Source organism: Hyperolius riggenbachi, chromosome 6 (genome assembly GCF_040937935.1).
Source record: "Hyperolius riggenbachi isolate aHypRig1 chromosome 6, aHypRig1.pri, whole genome shotgun sequence".
NCBI classification, from domain to species: domain Eukaryota; kingdom Metazoa; phylum Chordata; class Amphibia; order Anura; family Hyperoliidae; genus Hyperolius; species Hyperolius riggenbachi.
The window spans coordinates 360109208-360133788 of NC_090651.1; the positions used below are offsets into that span (position 1 = coordinate 360109208).

General features: G+C 47.1%; 1 protein-coding gene across 1 annotated transcript in view; it reads right to left on the minus strand.

Annotated features, from left to right (window-relative positions):
• The window catches only part of LOC137521897 (ATP-dependent RNA helicase DDX19A-like), a 44189-nt gene that overhangs the window by 13527 nt on the left and 6081 nt on the right, over positions 1-24581 (minus strand). Inside the window, 8 exon segments of the mRNA XM_068241761.1 lie at positions 3894-4056; positions 5396-5633; positions 6560-6737; positions 7773-7887; positions 7975-8076; positions 10751-10847; positions 17220-17355; positions 19963-20034. Of these exon segments, the coding sequence (XP_068097862.1) occupies positions 3894-4056; positions 5396-5633; positions 6560-6737; positions 7773-7887; positions 7975-8076; positions 10751-10847; positions 17220-17355; positions 19963-20034 (1101 nt within the window).

The following is a 24581-nucleotide window of genomic DNA, read 5'->3' on the forward strand; positions in this document are numbered from 1 at the left end:
TTTCAATTAAGAAATCACTTAAATAGGAGCTGACACAGAGAAGTAGACCAAAAGCACCTCAAACGCTAGACATCATGCCAAGATCCAAAGACATTCAGGAAAAAATGAGAACAAAAGTACTGTAATTGAGATCTATCAGTCTGGTAAAGGTTATAAAGCCATTTCTAAAGCTTTGGGACTCCAGCGAACAACAGTGAGAGCCATTATCCACAAATGGCAAAAACATGGAACAGTGATGAACCTTCCCAGGAGTGGCCGGCCGACCAAAATTACCCCAAGAGCGCAGAGAAAACTCATCCGAGAGGCCACAAAAGACCCCAGGACAACATCTAAAGAACTGCAGGCCTCACTTGCCTCAATTGAGGTCAGTGTTCACGACTACACCATAAGAAAGAGACTGGGCAAAAACGGTCTGCATGGCAGATATCCAAGGCGCAAACCACTTTTAAGCAAAAAGAACATTAAGACTCGTCTCAATTTTGCTAAAAAAACATCTCCATGATTGCAAAGACTTTTGGCAAAATACCTTGTGGACCGACGAGACAAAAGTTGAACTTTTTGGAAGGTATGTGTCCCGTTACATCTGGCGTAGAAGTAACAGCATTTCAGCAAAAGAACATCATACCAACAGTAAAATATGGTGGTGGTAGTGTGATGGTCTGGGGTTGTTTTGCTGCTTCAGGACCTGGAAGACTTGCTGTGATAGATGGAACCATGAATTCTACTGTCTTCCAAAAAATCCTGAAGGAGAATGTCCGGCCACCTGTTCGTCAACTCAAGCTGAAGCGATTTTGGGTGCTGCAGCAGGACAATGACCCAAAACACACCAGCAAATCCACCTCTGAATGGCTGAAGAAAAACAAAATGAAGACTTTGGAGTGGCCTAGTCAAAGTCCTGACCTGAATCCTATTGAGATGTTGTGGCATGACCTTAAAAAGGCGGTTTATGCTAGAAAACCCTCAAATAAAGCTGAATTACAACAATTCTGCAAAGATGAGTGGGCCAAAATTCCTCCAGAGCGCTGTAAAAGACTTGTTGCAAGTTATTGCAAACGCTTGATTGCAGTTATTGCTGCTAAGGGAGGCCCAACCAGTTATTAGGTTCAGGGGGCAATTTCTTTTTCACACAGGGCCATGTGGGCTTTGAGTTCTTTTTCTCACTAAATAATAAAAACCATAATTTAAAACTGCATTTTGTGTTCAGTTATGTTATCTTTGACTAATAGTTAACGGTTTTTGATGAGCAGAAACATTTAAGTGTGACAAACATGCAAAAGAATAAGAAATCAGGAAGGGGGCAAATAGTTTTTCACACCACTGTATAAAGTGGTAACAGATTTAGGATTGGCACACCTTGCCGTGAATAGTTGGGTGCTCAACCTTGATGTAGAAGCAACATCAGTTCAGTACAAACAATTCAAGGTCGGTCGGCACACCAATTCAAGTTCCCAAGCACATTTATTGAATGCACAGCATGACAATTGTTTCGGGGCCGCAGAGGGTCCCCTTCATCAGATACACTAATATGTCTGCACTTATCTGATGAAGGGGACCCTCTGCGGCCCCGAAACAATTGTCATGCTGTGCATTCAATAAATGTGCTTGGGAACTTGAATTGGTGTGCCGACCGACACTGTATAAAGTGGGGAAACCACTTGCGGGCCAAATTTGATGGCTCTGCAGGCCAGATCTGGGGTTTGACGTATGCTCTAGACTAGAGTTCCCCTAAACCCTGTCCTCAGGGCCCACCAACAGTACATGTTTTGCAGAAAACCACAAACATGCACAGGTGAAGTAATTCGTGTCTCAGAAGAGCTGATTCATTACCTCTGTGAATTTCCACAAAACATGCACTGTCGGTGACCTTGAGGACAGGGTTGGGGGAACACTGCTCTAGACTACAGGTGGCTTCTTGTGCCACTATAGAACACTCCCCTATTTGTGGGGTTTAAAGGGAACCTGGAGTGAGAGGGAGATAGAGGCTGCCATATCTAAATTCCTTTAAAATACCAGTTGCCTGGCAGTTCTGCTGATGTTTCATGGATCAGTAGTGTCTGAATCACACACCTAAAACAAGCATGCAGATATTCCAGTCACACTTCAGACAGACACACCTGATCTGCTGCATGCTTGTTCAGGGTCTATGGCTAAAAGTATTGGAGGTATTATCAGCAGGACAGCCAGGCAACTGGTATTGCTTAAAAGGGAAATATACAAGTCGGCCACCATATCCCTCTCACTTCAGATGTGCTTTACAGCAGAGCTCACCGACCGGGGGCCCAATGTCGGGCTGTAATTCGCTGGTCCGCAGCCTGCCACACGGTCAGAGGACAGCTGTCAGTACCGGGGGGGGGGGGGGGGCTGGGCACGATCAGAGTACAACTGTCAGTACTGGGGGGCTGGGCGCGGTCAGAGGGCAGCTGTCAGTACTGCGGGGCGCGGTCAGAGGATAGCTGTCAGTACTGCAGGGCGGGGCACGGTCAGAGGACAGCTGTCAGTACTGGGGGGCTGGGCACGGTCAGGGGACAGCTGTCAGTACTGGGGGGCTGGGCACGGTCAGGGGACAGCTATCAGTACTGGGTGGCTGGGCACGGTCAGAGGACAGCTGTCAGTACTGGGGGGCATGGTCAGAATACAGCTGTCAGTACCGGGGGGCTGGGCGCGGTCACAGGGACAGCTGTCAGTACCGGGGGGGCTGGGCGCGGTCACAGGGACAGCTGTCAGTACCGGGGGGCTGGGCGCGGTCACGGGGACAGCTGTCAGTACCGGGGGGCTGGGCGCGGTCACGGGGACAGCTGTCAGTACCGGGGGGCTGGGCGCGGTCAGGGGGACAGCTGTCAGTACCGAGAGGCTGGGCGCGGTCAGAGGACAGCTGTCAGTACCGGGGGCTGGGCGCGGTCAGAGGACAGCTGTCAGTACCGGGGGGCTGGGCGCGGTCAGGGGGACAGCTGTCAGTACCGGGGCACTCGGCACGGTCAGGGGGACAGCTGTCAGTACTGGGTGGCTGGGCACGGTCAGGAGACAGCTATCAGTACTGGGTGGCTGGGCACGGTCAGGAGACAGCTATCAGTACTGGGTGGCTGGGCACGGTCAGTGTACAGCTGTCAGTACTGGGCGGGCATGGTCAGAATACAGCTGTCAGTACTGGGGGGCTGGGCACGGTCAGTGTACAGCTGTCAGTACTGGGGGGGCTGGGCACGGTCAGTGTACAGCTGTCAGTACAGGGGGGCTGGGCACGGTCAGTGTACAGCTGTCAGTACTGGGGGGGCTGGGCACGGTCAGTGTACAGCTGTCAGTACTGGGGGGCTGGGCACGGTCAGTGTACAGCTGTCAGTACTGGGGGGCTGGGCACGGTCAGTGTACAGCTGTCAGTACTGGGGGGCTGGGCACGGTCAGTGTACAGCTGTCAGTACTGGGGGGCTGGGCACGGTCAGTGTACAGCTGTCAGTACTGGTGGGGGGGGGGCGCTCAGCATTGGCATGCGGTGGCTGTATCGCTGCTCGGCAGTTTTTACATCCACCCTCCTGCCAATTAGGGTGGAGGGAGGGGCATCAATAATGGGACATCCACGGATGCTGACAAATGGAAAGTCAGACACCCCAGGGCACAGGCACAGAGTGGGTAGTACCACTCTGTGCTAGTAATACAGGAAGTTTCTGGGCAGTCCGTACTCCAAGAGCACAGATTCAAGCCTTGAAAAGATCAAAAATTACTTTTTAAAAAGTTACGTTACATGGTCTTGTAGTGCACTTGTGTGCGTTTGTAGCAATTTTAAAAACAAGCAGAGTTCCTCTTTAACAGCAGCCCATTTATAACTGAACCAGCGCAGGTTTGTTGATCGCTATCTGAGAGCTCTTTGGCAGTATTTAGCGATTACGGGGTGATTGGCTCACCTCTGGCGCACACGTTGGTGGTCACCAGCACCTTCTCCTTCCCGTCTCTAAATCGCTCTATCACCGCAGCTCTCTGTTCCACCATCATCTCTCCGCTCAGCAGCGCCACTCGGTGGCCTTCTTTAGACAGCTCTCCCGCCAGCCAGGATGCCGTCTTACGCGTCTGAAGATTTAAAACAAAATTAAAGTTTCCAAGATGTACAAAATGGTATTACAGCACATACACTGATCCCATCAGACTGTCTAGATGGCCCAACACTCCACTCTTCTCAATCACATGCACACAATTATAAATAATATTGTTTTAATTACATTTGGCCAACATCTTCTGTAGTGCTGTACACAGTACAACGATAGTGGGGAGCATAGATACAGGAGACATTCAGCAACACAAGCACACAGACATCTCTGATCTATTCCACCCCAGCTAGCCAAACACATGAATCCCTGCACCAGAGGAGCCCGGAATATTCTGCTCCAAACTCTCCCCAACCCCCCGATACACATCTACTGGGGTCCCCAAATTCAGGGTCACATGGAAAACTAAAATACCCTCAGCCACAAAAACTAATCACATGGTCTGAACCGTAACCCTATGACTATGGTAGGATTAGAGTGAGCTCCTCTGAGCACAGTCTGCAACGTGACTATGTTCTCTGTGAAGTGCTGCAGAAGAGGTCAGTGCTATATAAATAAATAATAATCAACATTAGATTATGAGCTCCTCTAATGACCTATATTTATTAGGTTCACTATGAAATCGCTACCTTAGAGAGAGTCTTATTTCTCCCCCATATTATGTATTTATTATAGTACTGACATCTTCTTCAGCACTTTGAGGACAGTCAGTGACATGACTGTGGTCTGTAATGTGCTGCAGAAGATGTCAGCACTATAGAAATACAGAATACCAATAATACCATAATATGGTAGGACATTAGAATATGACTATGGTAGCATTACATTGTGAGCTCCTCTGAGGACAGTCAGTGACATGACTGTGGTCTGTAGAGGAGCTCACAATGTAATCCTACCACAGTCATATTCTAATGTCCTACCATATTACGGTATTATTGGTATTATGTATTTCTATAGCGCTGACATCTTCTGCAGCACATTAGACCACAGTCATGTCACTGACTGTCCTCAGAGGAGCTCACACTCTAATCCTATCACAGTCAGTCTAATGTCCTTATAGTCTAAGCCCAATTTTGGCTTGAGGGAGAACATACAACCTCCATGCAGATCCTGTCCTGGCGTTAGCTGACCACTACACCACTGTGCTGTCCCATAATGTTACAGTGACAAAGTAGCCTAAACGTTTGTTGCCGGTAACGACTGAAAGACACTTTCTTATCAGATATAAAATTGTAACCAGGTATCCCATAAACACCCGGAGACCTCTGTGACCCAGAAGTAATGAGAAGATAAGGGACAAGCACTATACGTAGTGGTGGGATCTGATCTCGGGACCTCAGCGCTGCCAGGATAGGGCGACTCACATGACAGAAGATCATAGCTTGTGCGATGGTGATGGCCCCATAGATGTTGCAGAGAGCCTGGAACTTCTCCTCTCGGCTGTTGCAGAGGACGTAATGCTGTTTGATGGTGTCCAGAGTCTCCTCCTCCCTCTTCAGCTTGATAATGTTGGGTTCTGGGACGACTTTCTGAGCGAATCGCCAGACTGAATCCTCAAACGTCGCGGAGAACAGGAGCATCTGACAGTCCCGTGGCAGCATCCTGGCAAGAGAGCTAAGAGTCACAATGCTGGCCACACGCAAACACTCTCACTGGACAGCCACATCATGTGACGTGGCTGACACTTCCAGCAGATCCCCCCTCCCCCTCTGAAGTCAATGGCTAGTAACACCTCCCCCTCCTCCTGCCCAGACTGAGCTCCCATGAGCCCTTGCTACTGCCAAGGCTCCCTAAAAAGCTGTGGGCGTGGTTTATTTAGTTTATAGGGAATTAGTATTAAAAAAAAAAAAAAAAAAAAAGTGTTTGGCTTGAGGAATATCCTATAAACAATAGGAAAGGAACACAATTATGCAATGAAGAAAAGTTCACCTCGGATCCACTTTAAAGTGAAAAACAAAACAAAACCCTTTCTTGGGGCATCTACCAGCCCCCTACAGCCGCACTGTGCACAGGCCGTCACTCGAAAATACTCCCGCCCCTCCATAGTGGCTGAGTTTAGTTTCCCACTGACTGGCCAGTCGATGGCCACCGCATGCGTCCTCGATCATGCTCCCATCGCTGGGGCATCCTGCGCATGCGGAAATCTCATACTGAGCGCCCGGCAACAGGAGCGTGATAGAGGACGAGCGCAGTGGCCATCGACTGGAAGACTAAACAGGTTTGCACTTTATAAAATAAGTCTTATTGTATGCATCTCTATGTACAGGAGTGCATCTTGTGCTCCTGCAATGCAGAGAGGCAGTGCAAGGCTTTGTGCTGCAGCTGTATGTAAAAAAATTCCGCCCTGTTCCCCATTCATAGCGCCCTGTGACAGCACCATGACGTGACAAATCTGTGTTGATCTGAGGCGGCTTTAGAGCACAGATACTTTCCCATCTAATAAGCTTCTTTTTACAAATGGCAAAGCTTAGCATTACTGGCCACGCTGAGCGACATATGAGCGAGAGCCCAGCTGTGTTGAGTTTTACCTCTGGATCCGGATGCTCTGGTCCTGGTGGCCCTGGGTAGCGATCATGACATCAGCTTCATCCAGCACAAACACCTTCATCTTCTTTGGATCGATAAACCTCAGTTTGGAGCACCAGTCGAGCACCGTTCCTGGCGTTCCGATAACTATCTGTTCTGCGATCTTGTGTCCGCGCTCCACTGAGGACACAGGAAATGCCAGTTACACAGGGTGAGCATTCGCTCAGCATAGGGAAGCCAATGTAACATTCTTCTGCTCATCTTTAGGCACCTATTTAACCGCTTAACGACATGCTGACTTATAAAAAACGGCCTGCTAGAGCTTCTTAATGGCTCCAGGATGTTTTTATAAGTCAGACAGTGCTGCTGCCACTGTGCGTGTGCACGCTCCTGTGCATGTACGTGCATCCCTGTGCACATGCATGTGAAAAATTGTGAAGAACAAACCCACCTCCCAAAAAATACACCTTTATTTCCAAACGATGTATTGTCACCATACTTTGTACTAGGGACATAATTAAAATCTTGTGACTGATAACCAGGACAAATAGGCAGATAAAATGTGTGGGTTTTATGTACAGTAGCAGTGTTTATATTAAAACCATAGGGGATGAAATTGGAGAAATAGGCCTCAATTCACAGAGCTTTACCAAACACTTTATCAAACGTTTGAGAATTTTTCTCATGGGTAAAATCTAATTTTGAATTCACTAAGGTGTTATAGATTTATTGAGCATTTCATCGATAAAACATTCGATAAATCTATAACACCTTAGTGAATTCAGGCAGCTGTTTGATAAACGTTTGATAAGCTCTGTGAATTGACGCCATAGTGTATCTTTTCATTTTTTCCTTGCATTTCCCTTTAAAATGCATAGAAAATAAAGTAATTACTGAAAACAAAATATAAACCCCAAAAAGCCCAATTTGTGGTGAAAAAAAAAAAAAAAAAAAAGATATAGATCATTTCATTTAGTAGCGATTAAGTTATTGGCAAATGAAAAAAATCGCTCGTCCATTAGGGTAAAAACCGCCGGGGGGGGTGGGGGGGGGGGGGGGGGGGGGGGGTTTGTGGAACGAGGGTGGAGAGATTTGCAGATTTCGGTATGGATATTGATAATACTACTGCCAGGCCCAGGAATGCCTTGTAGGTATGAGACAGAATGATTCCGCTGCTGGGAGGACAGCGGAGCCCGCCCACAAGCCGCTACTCACGTTTGTTTCCTCGCACAGCATAGGCCAGCTTGAGTTCTGGATGAAACTTTCCCATCTGTTCGATGACCTTTCCGGTCTGCAGGGCCAGCTCATAGGTGGGGGACAAGCAGAGACACTGCAGGAGAAACACACAGGTGAGACCGATCCTGCAACCACAGAACAATGCACCACCTGTCCCCATGGGGGCGCAATGCTGGCTTACCTGAGGGTATCTGTTTGCAGGATTCACCCTGGACAGCATAGCCAGGACAAAGGCGGCCGTTTTACCCGTGCCGGACTGAGACTGAGCGATCAGGTTCTGGGACTGCAAAGAAATAGAGGAGAGGGTTTATAATTGGGACATTAAAGGGAACCTAAACTGAGAGGGGATATAGATGTTTCCTTCTAAAGAATACTGGTTGCCTGGCAGTCCTGCTGATCTTTGGCTGCAGTAGTGGCTGAATCACACCCCTGAAACAAGCATGCAGCTAATCCAGTCTGATTTCAGTCAGAGCACCTGATCTGCATGCTTGTTGAGGGGCTGTGGCTAAAAGTATTAGAGGAACAGGATTCAGCAGGAGAGTCAGGCAACTGGTATTTTAAAAGGAAAAATCCATATCCTTCTCAGATTAGGTTCCGTTTAAATATTTTTTTTAGGCCTCACGTCCGCATAGGAATTGTAAAACGCATAGAAAACTGAATATGCGTCAGGATCCTAAAGAGGCTTCCCCCTTCCTCCTCAGCAGGAGGGGACTCAGTGATGGCTCCTCCCCCGAAGATCTGCTTGTCGGGTGCCTTGTGCAAGCGCACTATTATTGTTTATTGTATTTATAAAGCGCCAACATATTACACAGTGCACTAGTGGCTCCTCGCTTGCGCAGAAACAGCAGAGCCCAATCCGCACATGCACAGTAAGGCCTTGTTCACATCTGCTGCTCTGATAAATGGGTGAAAGCACATGGTACAAAACCACATGCGCTTGTGCGCACTTTAGTGCATTGTGCTGTGCTTCTTTAACCCTCCTGGCGGTACGCAGTTTGAGGCTGCGTCCACGGAAGGGATTTTTTTTAATTAAAGTGGTTTTATCCTTGGTAGCTAGCATTGTTCCCCAAGGCCCCCCGCATCCTTCTGATCCTCCCGATCGCCACCGCTATACCTTACCTAGCCGTGATCCCGCAAGAGCCGCAGCCTCCCCAATGTGGTCCAGTCGCTATAGCGATGACAGGACGTCTGACGTAATCGACGTCATGCGCAATCCCGATCCTCCCCATAGAGAAGCCTGGTGCTGATTGGAGAGGCTGCACCATCGCGGGTTCCCTGGGGGGGTACATATAACGGCGGCGATCGGGGGGGGGGGCTTAAAATCGGTAGAGAGCGGAGGGACTTGGGGGGGCAGTGCTAGCTACAGTGGATAAAAATTCTTAAAAAAAAACCCTCCCAGGGCAGAGAAAGCCTCTCGAGTGTAGTTTGGGGTTTCCGCCAGGAGGGTTAAGGCACGTTTTGCTTATTGTAGAAGTCGTCAATAAAGCTTTGTTTTTATATGTAAATATATTTTTTTTCCAATTAGGGGCAAAAACGCATGCACCTCAATGCGCTAAAAAAAGTGCCAAAAAGCGCACCCATTCACTTGCATTGATGTGCGCATTACAGCTCAACACACAGAAATGCCTGCAACCCTACATTTTTGTAACGCTGCTCAGCGCAGCGCATAGATGTGAACCAGCTACATTACATGGGAAAATCAAAATCAATACCAATACCACAGGGCAGTGCGCTGTGAAAAGCGCACCGAAACGTCCGTAGTGTGAACGAGGCCTAAAGCGGACCAGCTGATCAGGCTCGGCTACTTCTATCAGAGCATGAGCAGAGAGTCGCTACTGCACCTGCACAAGGCAGGCAATATAAATGTTATCATGGTTCTGGTTTTGAGGCTGCCAGCGCTGTATCGGTCTGCCTGAGGATGACAGGGAACACCTCATTAGGATGATATTGAGGATTGCCGTTAGGTACACTATGTCTGACATTTCATCAAAACATTTCACAGGAAATAACCCACAATGCTGTGTACAGTTAGCACAGTGGCAGCTGCTAGTCAGTGGCTGTTACTGCTGCTGACACAGTGGCAGCTGCTAATCAGTGGCTGTTACAGCTGCTGACAGTGGCAGCTGCTAATCAGTGGCTGTTACTGCTGCTGGCACAGTGGCAGCTGCTAATCAGTGGCTGTTACTGCTGCTGGCACAGTGGCAGCTGCTAGTCAGTGGCTGTTACTGCTGCTGGCACAGTGGCAGCTGCTAATCAGTGGCTGTTACAGCTGCTGACAGTGGCAGCTGCTAATCAGTGGCTGTTACAGCTGCGGGCACAGTGGCGGCTGCTAATCAGTGGCTGTTACTGCTGCTGGCACAGTGGCGGCTGCTAATCAGTGGCTGTTACTGCTGCTGGCACAGTGGCAGCTGCTAATCAGTGGCTGTTACTGCTGCCGGCACAATGGGGGCTGCCAATCAGTGGCTGTTACTGCTGCCGGCACAGTGGCAGCTGCTAATCAGTGGCTGTTACTGCTGCCGGCACAGTGGCAGCTGCTAATCAGTGGCTGTTACTGCTGCCGGCACAATGGGGGCTGCCAATCAGTGGTTGCTGCTGCTACAATGGTGGCTTTTAACCTACAGTGGAGAAAAGAGGGAGGGTAGAGTGGCAACATAAGGTAGCCCCTGCATGTACCACTTCAGCCCACATGGATTTGTAGAAAGCATCGGGGGCCACCAGAAAAGGCTCGGCAAGCCGTATTTGGCCTATGAGCCGGACTCTGGACATGCCTGACGTAGTGGCAGTGCTGGATTGGAGGAGTTGAGGAGGCTATAAAGGCTATCTGGCATGTCTGGTTATTCTTCAGAAAAAAAAAAAAAAAAAAAAAAAAAAGAGTCTGCCAAATCTTGAGATCTGATCTTAGATGTGAAGGGTCAGCCCCACCCACTGCCAGATGACAATCCTACTATTCGTAATACTTACGGTTCAGCCAGCATCATGGGCAGAGCGTTCTCCTGGATCTTGGAGGGTCGATTGAAGCCCATGGCGTACACACCTTCGAGGAGCTGTGGCTTCCTGCGGAGAGACAACACAAGTGTGAACACACAAATACAGGGAGTGCAGAATTATTAGGCAAATTAGTATTTTGACCACATCATCCTCTTTATGCATGTTGTCTTACTCCAAGCTGTATAGGCTCGAAAGCCTACTACCAATTAAGCATATTAGGTGATGTGCATCTCTGTAATGAGAAGGGGTGTGGTCTAATGACATCAACACTCTATATCAGGTGTGCATAATTATAAGGCAACTTCCTTTCCTTTGGCAAAATGGGTCAAAAGAAGGATTTGACAGGCTCAGAAAAGTAAAAAATAGTGAGGTATCTTGCAAAGGGACGCAGCACTCTTGAAATTGCAAAGCTTCTGAAGCGTGATCAAGCGTTTCATTCAAAATAGTCAACAGGGTCGCAAGATGCATGTGGAAAAACCAAGGCGCAAAATAACTGCTCATGAACTGAGAAAAGTCAAGCGTGCAGCTGCCAAGATGCCACTTGCCACCAGTTTGGCCATATTTCAGAGCTGCAACATCACTGGAGTGCCCAAAAGCACAAGGTGTGCAGTACTCAGAGACATGGCCAAGGTAAGAAAGGCTGAAAGACCACCACTGAACAAGACACACAAGCTGAAACGTCAAGACTGGGCCAAGAAATATCTCAAGACTGATTTTTCTAAGGTTTTATGGACTGATAAAATGAGAGCGAGTCTTGATGGGCCAGATGGATGGGCCCGTGGCTGGATTGGTAAAGGACAGAGAGCTCCAGTCCAACTCAGACGCCAGCAAGGTGGAGGTGGAGTACTGGTTTGGGCTGGTATCATCAAAGATGAGCTTGTGGGGCCATTTCGGGTTGAGGATGGAGTCAAGCCCAACTCCCAGTCCTACTGCCAGTTTCTGGAAGACACCTTCTTCAAGCAGTGGTACAGGAAGAAGTCTGCATCCTTCAAGAAAAACATGATTTTCATGCAGGACAATGCTCCATCACACGTGTCCAAGTACTCCACAGCGTGGCTGGCAAGAAAGGGTATAAAAGAAGAAAAACTAATGACATGGCCTCCTTGTTCACCTGATCTGAACCCCATTGAGAACCTGTGGTCCATCATAAAATGTGAGATTTACAAGGAGGGAAAACAGTACACCTCTCTGAACAGTGTCTGGGAGGCTGTGGTTGCTGCTGCACGCAATGTTGATGGTGAACAGATCAAAACACTGACAGAATCCATGGATGCCAGGCTTGTGAGTGTCCTTGCAAAGAAAGGTGGCTATATTGCTTACTGATTTGTTTTTGTTTTTCAATGTCAGAAATGTATATTTGTGAATGTTGAGATGTTATATTGGTTTCACTGGTAAAAATAAATCATTGAAATGGGAATATATTTGTTTTTTGTTAAGTTGCCTAATAATATAGTCACCTGTACACACAGATATCCCCCTAAAATAGCTAAAGCTAAAAACAAACTAAGAACTACTTTCAAAAATATTCAGCTTTGATATTAATAAGGTTTTTGGGTTCATTGAGAACATGGTTGTTCAATAATAAAATTATTCCTCAAAAATACCACTTGCCTAATAATTCTGCACTCCCTGTACAGACACCTTTATAGAGCGCAGATCAAAGAGATGTCAATTCCAGTTTGCAATGCCACTTGGAAATGGGGTAATAATGCATTCATGTAACAATGACATTTCCCACAGTACTTCAAAGAAAACTGAATCCATGTTGGTGCTCATTGCAGTGTTGTGAATGGACACCAATAAGTATCTTGGAAGTATAGTATAGGGTAATTTACTGTACAGGAGACATGTTCAGATAAACAAAAATAATATCTATATCTATCTAATTGAACAATCTGATCGGATTTCCCCCTTTTTTTTCCCCGATTTCTATCGATCCAGAATGCTGGAAATTTTTCTTCAAATTCTCTAAAGATTGTATGGTGTGTGTTAGATTTTCAATTTATTAATATACACACCCTAGCAACTTTCTCAGAGTTACCAATCATCTTTATCACAATTGGGGAAAAATTTCACATAGGTGTGTGGTACATTGTAACATTTTAAAAATATGATCAGTCAGAAAAAATGGACTGCAATTCTTGAATTGAACAGATATTTAAGCAAAATTGTATGGCCACCTTTGGGGTAGGAACACACTAGACAGAAACGCTAGTGTTGCAGAAAACGCACATACGTATGACAATGGGGCGCATGGAAAAAATGCATATGTTTGCGTTCGGCAATGTGCGGTTTTTAAAACACAGGACTTGCTGCATATTTTTTCCAAAACGTATCTAAAACGCACATAATAAAAGTCAATGGTGACGCAGAGGTTTAGCGTTTGAGAAGTATTATGATGTATTTCTGCTTCCTGTTGACTTCCTAGTGATTTGCATAAAACGCATATCAAAACTACATATGCGATTTATATATGCTAACCGCAAACATTAAAACACACAAAATGCATTTGCATAACAAAAACGCACAAACACCTATGCAGCAAAACACTAACCTTCACGCACAGCCTAGTGTGTTCCCACCCCCACACCTGTGCATGGAATCCAGGGCCTTCCCTCTGTGAGTATCTAAAGGTGGCCATACACTGGTCGATTTGCCATCAGATTCGACCAACAGATAGATCCCTCTCTGATCGAATCTGATCAGAGAGGGATCGTATGGCCACCTTTACTGCAAACAGATTGTGAACCGATTTCAGCCTGAAACCGTTCACAATCTGTTGTGGTGGTGCTGCTGCCGCCGCTCCCCCCACCCCCCGCCGCATACATTACCTGCTTCGCCGGCGCGAGTCCTCCCGGTCACCGCTGCTCTGTCTGCGCTCTGGTCTCCAGGTCCGGCATGCCTCACTTCTTCTAGCCCGGCAGGAAGTTTAAACAGTAGAGGGCGCTCTACTGTTTAAACTTCCTGCCGGGCTAGAAGAAGTGAGGCATGCCGGACCTGGAGACCAGAGCGCAGACAGAGCAGCGGTGACCGGGAGACTGGAGTCGCGCCGGCGGAGCAGGTAATGTATGCGGGCTCTATTGCGTCGGTCGTCGGGCACTCGAACGCCGTTAGCGATGCACTCTTTACCCGCGGGCGATCGACGGTTATTTTCCGCACGGCGCGATCGGACGAAATGGATCGAAATTCGGCTTGTAGCGTGATTGATTGGCAGCAGATTCGATCCCAGTGATCGAATCTGCTGTCGAAACGGGCGTAAATCGGGCCAGTGTATGGCCAGCTTAAGTTTTTGTTTGTCGCTTCACGTTAGCCTTCAGGCATTTCCACCCTTTGTGGTTTAACATCATTCCTGCCTTTCTGTGGCTTCCGGCCCAGTTGTTCAATAAGCAGCCACCTTCCCCGGCTCTGGGCAGCCAGTGCGAAACTGCAGCGCTAATTACATTACTGAGCCAAATCTCTCGCTCTTGCTCTCTCGCCTTCGTCTCCATGGCAACCACTTCCAAGAATCCCCGGCTGCGCACACACGCTCGCTCGGCGGACCTCATTCCTCCGCTCGTTAAACGGCCAGATCCCCAGCTTGTAAACCTTGGCTTCACGCTCGGCTGTAAATGACCTGTTTAAGTCTCGTGTCATTTTAAAAAGCCGTCCAAATTCATCCGAGCCAACAAACTGAGGCGCTCAAAGCTTTCCTGTGTTCTTCCTTCCATGGAGACCTGCGCAGGGATCAGAGTGCCCCCCAGCTCAATTCCCCCCGTTTAGCCTTTTATAAAGTAATGTCAAGACGTGCAGCTAAAAAGATCTCCCCAGCGCTGCGGGCTTCCATCGTAAACCGCACGGCGATCATTCCCATCAAATACAAAAACAAACATTTCAAAGCACTTCAACCTTGCTCCATTAGAGATCAAAGTTTAACCAGCTAGTCGGAAACGCCTTTGGGAAGTCCGCGGAAGCACTTGTGATTCCGAGCACTTCTGAAGGCAAGCGGTACAGTACTGTGCATGGGTGTGTCCGCTCACAGTATGGATAGCACTCGTGATTCTGAGGATGTCAAAAGCAAGCGGTACAGTACTGTGCATGGGTGTTTCCGCTCACATAGTACAGATAGCACACGTGATCCTGAGGACGTCAGAAGGCAAGCGGTACAGTACTGTGCATGGGTGTGTCCGCTCACACAGTACGGATAGCACTCGTGATCCTGAGGACGTCAGAAGGCAAGCGGTACAGTACTGTGCATGGGTGTGTCCGCTCACACAGTACGGATAGCACTCGTGATCCTGAGGACGTCAGAAGGCAAGCGGTACAGTACTGTGCATGGGTGTGTCTGCTCACATAGTACAGATAGCACTCGTGATTCTGAGGATGTCAGAAGCAAGCGGTACAGTACTGTGCATGGGTGTGTCCGCTCACACAGTACGGATAGCACCCGTGGTCCTGAGGACGTCAGAAGGCAAGCGGTACAGTACTGTGCATGGGTGTGTCCGCTCACACAGTACGGATAGCACTCGTGATCCTGAGGACGTCAGAAGGCAAGCGGTACAGTACTGTGCATGGGTGTGTCCGCTCACAGTATGGATAGCACTCGTGATTCTGAGGATGTCAGAAGCAAGCGGTACAGTACTGTGCATGGGTGTGTCCGCTCACAATACGGATAACACTCGTGATCCTGAGGACTTCAGAAGGCAAGCGGTACAGTACTGTGCATGGGTGTGTCCGCTCACAGTACGGATAACACTCAGAGATGCAAGTACTTATGAAAGTGTAGATTGTCACGAGGCCGGTAGCGGTGGATCGGCGGCATAAAGAGGAAACAGAGGATGCTCTATGGGTTGCAGAGCCTTCACTATCCAAAAATAAGTATCCAACCTTTTTTCATGGTAGCTTTACATTTGCTTTAAAGAGACTTAGAATAAACGCAATCCGTTATTGTGAACAGCCCCATAGAAATGAATGGGCAGGGAGATGACATGCAGAATTATCCTGAAACACAAGTGAGCACTGTGTATGCACCCTCAGAGCAGACTTCACCCACGGACATCACAAACCTTGTGGGATGCAATTAAAACCCTTGAGGGACCATCAGCAAAACCTACTTTAAAATGTTCCTCTTTATGCCCTCGCCCTGCTTCTTGAGTAGTTATGTTCAATGAGATGCAAACACAAAGTTGATGCAGGATTATGCAAATGCTGTATTCAGATTTTTGCACCTTAAAGGAAAAAAAAAACTGTAGTGAGTGTGATATGGATGCTGCCATGATTTCCTTTTAAGCAATACCAGTTGCCTGGCAGCCCTGCTGGCCTATTTGGCTGCAGTAGTGTCTGAATCACACCAGAAACAAGCATGCAGCTAATCTTGTCAGATCTGACAATAATGTCAAAATCACCTGATCTGCTGCATGCTTGTTCAGGGTCTATGGCTAAAAGTATTAGAGGCAGAGGATCAGCAAGGCTGCCAGGCAACTGGTATTGCATAAATGGAAATAAATATGGCAGCCTTCATATTCCTCTCACTACAGTTCTCCTTTAAATATAGTGGAATAGTGGAATCCCACTAAAGTGGAATTCTAATTTTTTTTTTAAGCTGCATACATTTGTATAATTATGCATATCGATGGCCAACCCCACTTTGCGCCGACAGCTATAGCCGCGCTCAGAGGGTAATTTGAGCACCAGAAAAAAACCAGAGCCCAAATTACAAACACCAGTGCAATTCAGCCGCCAGCAATACCAGACAGCCGAACGGCTTCTTACCCCCGAGTCCATGGCGGACTGGAGGGGGAATAGTAATGAACACCACCGGGAAATTTTAAATAGCAAGGTGAGCAATTTTCAACTTCACCCTGTGCCCAAATTCCCCGGTATGCCATTTTGCTCTTCTGTTATCAGCTTGACCAAGTGGATTACAGTTTGTGCAATGTTTAACATGGCGAGTGCAAAAGACACATGGGGGGGGGGGGGGGGATGCTAATGTAACAGTGGCAGGTTTACCGTACATGTCACAACATGGAAGAAAAACGGATTCCCAACGTGACAAACCGACCCATGTAAGACTGAAAAGGTGTCTGCTTTCTACAGCATTAGTTTTCCATCCGCTCCGGTGTGAACCCAGCCTCATTACCTTCACAAATATTCTAGGTAACATACTACATCAAACCCTCCATACCCTCGCCTCTCCAGAGCAATCAGGGCACTAGTCTACTTCTAGGGACCCAGCAGAAAACCTCAAAGGGAACAGTTCTCCAATCTCAGCACCCTCTACAGCACAAGCGTTGTGATTGGCTGAATATTGTGGGCGTTGTTCACTACAACCTATCAAACCTAGCAGATTGAGAGGGTGGCATCCACCCAATCATGTTAGCTGAATTTCCCTTTGACTAGTGCCGCAGTCTGATCCGAGCCTTGACACCCCCCCCCCCCCCCCCCTACATTACAAATACTCACAGCCTCAGCTCCTCGAAGGACTTCACAGAGTACAGAGGAGAGTTGGGATCTCTCTGCAGAACCTCCACTTGGTTTGTCGTGTTCACCAGGTTGCTCCGAATCAGCTTGTTAAGCAGCGAATTAACAGCTTTATCCTCTGAAAACAGAAACAATCCATTGTTAATATGTGGTTAGAAGGGGTGGCCCCATTTACCATATCCATCTACATAGTCATGAGATCTAGAACTTCTATGAGATCTTGAATGACCCCTCCCACCCAGGCAGGCGCTACTTCAACTGCCTCCCCTCAGGCCGCCGCTTCAGGTCCATCCCCTCCTCCCCCCGGCTGTTGTCCTCCTGAAATTAGTCCCTACAATATCTCTTCGCTTCCTTTTTTTCACCTCAGGCGGGTCTGGTTCTGACATATTTACCCTCTCTGTATCTTCATGTTATGTAGGTTTGTTCTTAACGTCTAACTGCACTATTTATACACTGTGTGTACCAACAATTAAGGGCGCAACTTCTGTCGTTTTTCGGCGAATAAATCAGATTAGGATGTAAATTTATTGCACGTTGCATAGGGATTGGAAACAGCTCAATCAAATGCACTAGGCTGTTACAGCAAATCCAGTCCGCCCAGTCAAAATTATTAGCTGTCAGCCATACTATCCCAGAAAAAACAAACACGTAGATAAATACTTGCTCTACTTACATAACATATTACTGCACTGTCCAGGTTTTGATTTTAGTGATTTTTCCACAGGGTGAGAGAGAGAAAAAAAAATATATAAGGGAAATCCTAAGCATTTCCCATCTTAACTGTGGCTATTTCAAAGCCAATCCTGTTATTTCCCCCCTTAGGGCCTGTTCAGACTATATGCGTTCCTAGCCGTTTTCAGGGAACATGTCCGGGTACCAAAAACGCATAGAAACGGCTCCTAATGCTTTTGAATGGGCTAGTTCACATGTATGCGTATGAGACGCATACGTTTCTCATCCGCATTGCTGCACGCAGTTCTGTGCGTCACGCATAGAAACGGACGCAATGAAAGTCTATGGACGCGTATCAAAAACGCGTACTATTGCGTTTTTAGCGTCCGTTTTCCTCTGCGGTTCCCATAATTCTTTTTTTTCCCCTGGGTCACGTGTTTGTGCAAAACGCAATAGAAAACGCATTCAAACGCAAGAAAAACGCATGCGTTTTTCAACTTGCGTTTCTTTGAATTTATACGCGTTCTACAAACGCAGCAAGTATGAACAGGCCCTTACTCTCCTCTGCCTGATTGTGTATGCATTGCACACCCTTCACTACTTCACTATAGAAAATGCATTTTCTTAGCAAGAGAAATATCGGCCAATTAGAGAGGAACAGAGGTGCGGGAGGGAAAGAGGCTTTAGCCAATCAGGCTGCATTAGTTAAGTCTGAGGGAAAGTAGAGAAGCCAAAAAAAAAAAAAAAAAAAGACTACCATGTCCTGTAACTTCCTTTTTGCGTACCAAGTAAGAGTCAGGTAAACCGGGGAACGGTCATTTAACAACAAGAAAAGCAATGGTGATTAACTTTTGGATTGCCCGGTCAGCATCCTTATTACTTTTTTACCAGATAAGAATGAAAAATAGATTTTTGATTTTATGCCCGACAGTTACACTTTAAGGGCCATTTTACGCTACGGTACACACTATTTATGCTGCATTTCCCAATCACATACAAATTAAAAAAAAAATGCAAGGACATCAGCAAAATAAAAAAAAAACAATTAATTCGCAAGAACCCTTTCATAGAGTACGAGAGGAATTGGCCTGGGAGACTTGGGTGCCGGATACAGCCGGTATATGGCTGATTCTGCTGCTGCCCAAGTTCCCAGCCGTGTTAAATACTATTCCCCCTCCAGGCCGCCATGAATAGTGGGAGACGAAATAATTCGGCTTCCAGCAATTGGTGAAAGCCAAATTATTGTGTTTTAAAGGTAACTTCAGCTTCGTCTTCTGATGGCGCCGAAGTTACTCCGTGAGCCCAAGTCTCCTGCGCTGGATTCACTGTGTTCGCTTTCATACTGGTGAGGTTGGGATGCATTTTTTTTACCGCATTTGCTCCCCATCATCCAGTAAAAATTCCATTGTGTTTTAAAGTGTAAAAGAACCCTCAAAAGGACACTTGAAATTAGAGGGATATGGAAGCTGTCCTTATAAACAATACCAGTTGCCAGGCAGCCCTGCTGATCTATTTGCAGTGTTCTCCCCAGGCTCTTTCTAGCCGAGTGCTCCAGCCGGCTAGTTTTGGTGAGCACCCGGCTGTCATCAGCTCGCCGCCTCCTATGCTGTAAGTATAGTTGCTCACAGAAGCACCAGCCCTGCATTCCTGCCTGCGCACTTAGAAGCCCTCGGCCACGGCATCCAAACCCCCGACAGTCTCCAGAACGCTGTGCATGCACTCACATCACTCAGCACCAGTGTTGCCAACTCATCCCTTTAATTACTGACACATAAGTTATACAGGTTCTGGGGCTATTTGCACATAATCAGTGCCTTAACTGCATCTACCTAGCCACAAAACCTGTATAATTCATATGTGTCAGTAATTAAAGGGATGAGTTGGCAACACTGCTCAGCACACGCACACTGCGTTCTGGAGACCTCCTGGACTGCGCAGTGGGGGCGCCAGGCCCAGTCTGCATCCCAGCTACTTTATGCAGCAAAGTAGGTAAATAGTTGTATTCAGCTCTGACTGAACACTCAGCACCACGAGGTCTGTAAGTGGAACTTACCTTTATCATCATCTTCTCCTTCCCCTCCCTCCGGTTTCTCAGCTGCTTCCCCGTTGTCTGCCGATTCTGTGCCTGGAGAAACAAAAAAACACCAGTAAGAGGGACGCAAATTATTTATAAGACAAAAGCATCACAACCGCTGGAACCACAAAAGATGGGGAGGGAAAACAAAAAACACATGGAAATTGTGAAGCAGCAGCAATGTGTGAGATCTCCATCAGAACTGGAAGAAGAAGAGGTCTGAAGCATTTAGAGCAGGGGTAGGGAACCTATGGCTCGGAAGCCAGATGTGGCTCTTTTGATGGCTACATCTGGCTCACATACAAATAATTAGGGGTTGATATACTAAAGCTACACGGCTCATGCAGCGCAGCTTAGTGTGGCAGCGCAAGTAACATTTTTAAAGTAGGCACGCTACTGCTGTAGCATGCACTACTAACTTACTACCGCTCCCCCCAAAACTAACAGCTGCTCCAATTGTCCCACTCTGGACCCTGTCAGGTCCACTGACTTTATAGGACGAGATCCCCACACTTTGATTGGCCCAATAAGCTGCCTGTCACTTGACAGGCAGCCTATTGGGCCTAAGTGCAGGGATCTCGTCCTACAAAGTGAATCAACCCCCAAGTCAGGTAGCTAATTGTACAAGCTGTTAGTCAGTATTTCTCCTGTCTGGCTCTCAGGGAAATTGCTGATGTTGCTGAAACCCAAGAGAAGCTGAAGTCGTGTGACACTTCCGCTGCCCGGCGGATGAACTGTATTCACATCACCATGGCAACGAATGTGAGCCCTCTGCTGCACTTGCGCACTGTCCCAGTCTGAAACATATTATATGGCTCTCACGGAATTACATTTTAAAAATGTGGCGTTTATGGCTCTCAGCCCAAAAGGTTCCGGACCCCTGATGATTTAATGCAACCAGATTCAAACTATCACTGAGGTTATGTTCATTGCGTTGCGCTCCCTGTGACAGCAGGAATGCAATGGGACAGCAACACTGCAAATTATGTTCACAATGAGTCAGGTACAGTAGAGCATAGAGTCAATGAAAAGTATGCTTCACGTTTACTGTTAAAGCGGATCTGAAATCAGAGCTTCCTCTCTGTTCTAACAGATAAGCAACAGCATACCCTTTACAGAAAAAAAAAAAACCACCACATCTTTTGTTGCAGCTGATACAAATCCTGCAATATATCTGCAGTGTGTCTACTTCCTGCTTTCATGGAAGTAGACAAAGGGTTGATATTCTGTGTTTACATATTAGCTGTGTCTGCAGAGAGTGCCAAACGTGTGCCGACACAGCTGAGAGATCAAATTACACTTGTGATTATTGAAGATGAGGGGGAATTAGACAGGTTCTTCTCACTTAAAAACACACAGGGGCAGGGAGATATCGAGGGGAAACCGGGAGAATCATGGAGGAACAGACAAGTGGGATCAGTGCATATTTATTTTTATTTGTTGGGTGGAGGTGTTACTTTTTCTTGGGTGGAGGTGCGATCGTTTACACTAATGTCCCTCAGAGGGGCTATGTAGTTTGAGGTTGTGCCCTTAGGGCCCATTCACACCTGAGCGGGAATCGCACGATTCCCGCTCACGACAAACCGCTAGCGGTTCTGCAAGAACCGCTACACAATGTAGCGAGTGGATCGTGATTAGCGTGCATAGCACGCTAATCGCGATTGCTCCGAAACCGCCGCAGTGTCCAGTGATTTTTCTGCGCTAATTGTGGGGAAATCACTCCCGCAAAACGCCGGCGTTCTGCGATTTTAAGTGTGAACGGGCCCTTAGTCCTGGCCCAAAGGTATAAGAAATGATGGGAAGGAGATGGGACCAATAATAGAACAAGAGCAGGAGGTGATATAAGGAGAAGATTGGTCCCCGGGAACAGAGGATATGGGCCGGGCTTGGAGAAAGATTGTATGGGGGAAGGGAGGGACTTTCTCTGGAACACATTATGTAAAGGTTTTGTATTGGATTTCTTGTAAGATATTGGAAAATATATATTATTGGATAAAGAATAAAAAAAAAAAAAAATAAACAGGGTACATTTCTCTTTGTTCTCCTCCTGCCCTGTGCAAGAGTTCAGGTCCACACATTGGGCTAGAGTCACTAAGCCCTGATAACTCAAATATCACACCTGATCAAAGGTAACACGACTTAGAGTAGCATAGCGAGCGCTAGGAACCCGCAAGGGCTCAGGGCAGGACGAGTGCCTTCGCCAATTAGCAGCGCTGCGTAATATGTTGGCGCTTTATAAATACAATAAATAAATAAATTAGCAGGCATAAGTTTGTAGCACTCAGTATGCTACTCTGATAAGGCATGTTAACTATGATAAGGTGTGATATTTGAGTTCTCAAAGTTTAGTGAATCAAGCCCATTTATTGGCAATATACTGCATGCAGCAGGTTACCATACCACAACCCGTTATACCGCAATGCACCCGCCGCACTGCGAACGTCAAATAAGTGGTGCATTGCAGTGCAACAAACCACGTTACATAGCAGCCATTACCCTACAATGCACCACTGAACAGAGCCACACAAATCAAAGGCCAATAATGTGTCACCTCCACATGGTTACTGATGGTTATGAAGACACCCTAAGGCCTCCTTTCCACAAACTGTTGATAGGCAGTGAAATGCCTCACAACTGCTCACTGCTGCCTGGTAACTGCTTGCTGAGCACACAGCTCAACAGTTCGTGGAAAGGAGGCCTTAGTGGGCTTGGGTCTAAAAATGGAGGAGAGGCCTGGGGAGGTTTATCGTAGCTACAAGGAATTTACCAGGGCTGTGGAGTACAAAAATCACCCAACTCCGAAGCTGATGAAACCTCCAACTCAAGGTACCCAAAAATTACATTAACTCCACAGCTCTGGATTTAACCCAGGAATCCAATTGTTACTCTGCATCACGTGAAAAGTATCTACAGTGGAATCTGTTAAACTACTATGAAGCAATCATGAAGAGTTCTCCGCACCAAGTGGTGAAGCCAGAGGTTGCTTAGACAGTGGAAATATTCAATGCCCCTGATCTTTCTTGGCTGACAGAACACACAGTACCACTTGGTACAATTCTCTAACATGGACTAACGATTGCACTAGAGGGACACTATACCACAGTTATGCTAATGACAGCTAAATGTGTCCTTCAAACCTGGTGGAACAGACTTTACACCAAAAATAAATTTCTGCTTAGCCAAGCTACACGAGTGGATGGAACTGAATGCTGACAAAATTGAGGTCTTTGTTGTCCTAGGCCAGCGCCTTGCATCAAAACAGCTCTATTCTAAATCAACTCCAATGAGGATAGGGAACTAAGACCTTGTGTGCAAATGGGGAATGGAGCTTCAGAAACCAAATCTCGGCTGTAGTCAAATATTCCTACTTTCATCTGAAGAACACTGCACTAATTAAATATCTCATTCCCCCAGAGGATCTTCCAACCCTAGTTCACACCTTCATCACATCACAGCTGGACTACTGCAATGCCCTCTATACAGGCCTTCCAAAGACCTCCACCGCCTGCAATTAGTACAGAATGCTGCCCCTAGATTGCTAACAAACCAGCCTCGCCACTGTCACATTACACTGATTCTTCACTCACTACACGGGCTACCTTTAATATGGAGAATACTCTTCAAGACTTCAAGACTGTTGACATTCAAATCACTGCACAATTTGGCCTCTGGATACACTGACACTGCACCACACCATAAACTTGGTCACTCCCAGAGTGCGCTTCAAAACCTTTGGAGCCAGAGCTTTCTGTCATGCTGCCCCTAGCCTTTGGAATTTCCTACCATGCACAGTACAGAAAGCTCCATCCCTGGAGTTATTTAAAACCAGACTGAAAAGCCACCTGTTTAGCCTGGCATTTGCCGACATGAAAAATCTTCCCCTTGTACCAAAATTTACCAATCAACCAATTACTGATCTGAGCCATGCTTATGCATTTTGAGTCCTATGAGAGAAAAATTGCTTTACAAATGTTGGTGGTTGTAATAAAGTGATTGTCCACACTCTGCGAGTTGCATATATTTATTAACCCTCTTAGCGGTAACCCCGAGCTGAGCTCGGGGTAAGCCGCCGCAGAGGATATCTCAGACCCTGTTGGGGCGATTCGCCTCATTTAAAGTGCTGTACGCGCAGCTAGCAGTTTGCTAGCCGCACGTACAGCTTGATAGCTGCCGCTGTGCGGCGATCGTCCGCACGCAGCGGTGGAAGAGGTCCCCCCCCTCGCCAGAGCCCTGCGCTGCCCGGACCAATGACTTCCAGGCAGCGCTAAGGGCTGGGTCGGAGGCGTCTGACGTCCATGACGCCATGGCGACAGGAAAAGCCAAACAGGGGAACGAGTTATATACGCTTTCCCCTGTTTGCTATTGATGCCGGCGACGATTGCACTAGAGGGACACATGCGCCCTCTAGTGTTGTTTCATGTAGCTACCACTCTGGTACCTTTACATGAAACAACAAAACAAACAAAATTTAAAAAAAAAAAAAAAATTGTATTTCTGCCTATTTGGCAGTATTAATGAACCGCCAAGAGAGTTAAAACAGAGGCAAAAGTTTCAAGATATCTTCTCTTTATGTGAGGCCCTGAGGATAAAGTACTGGG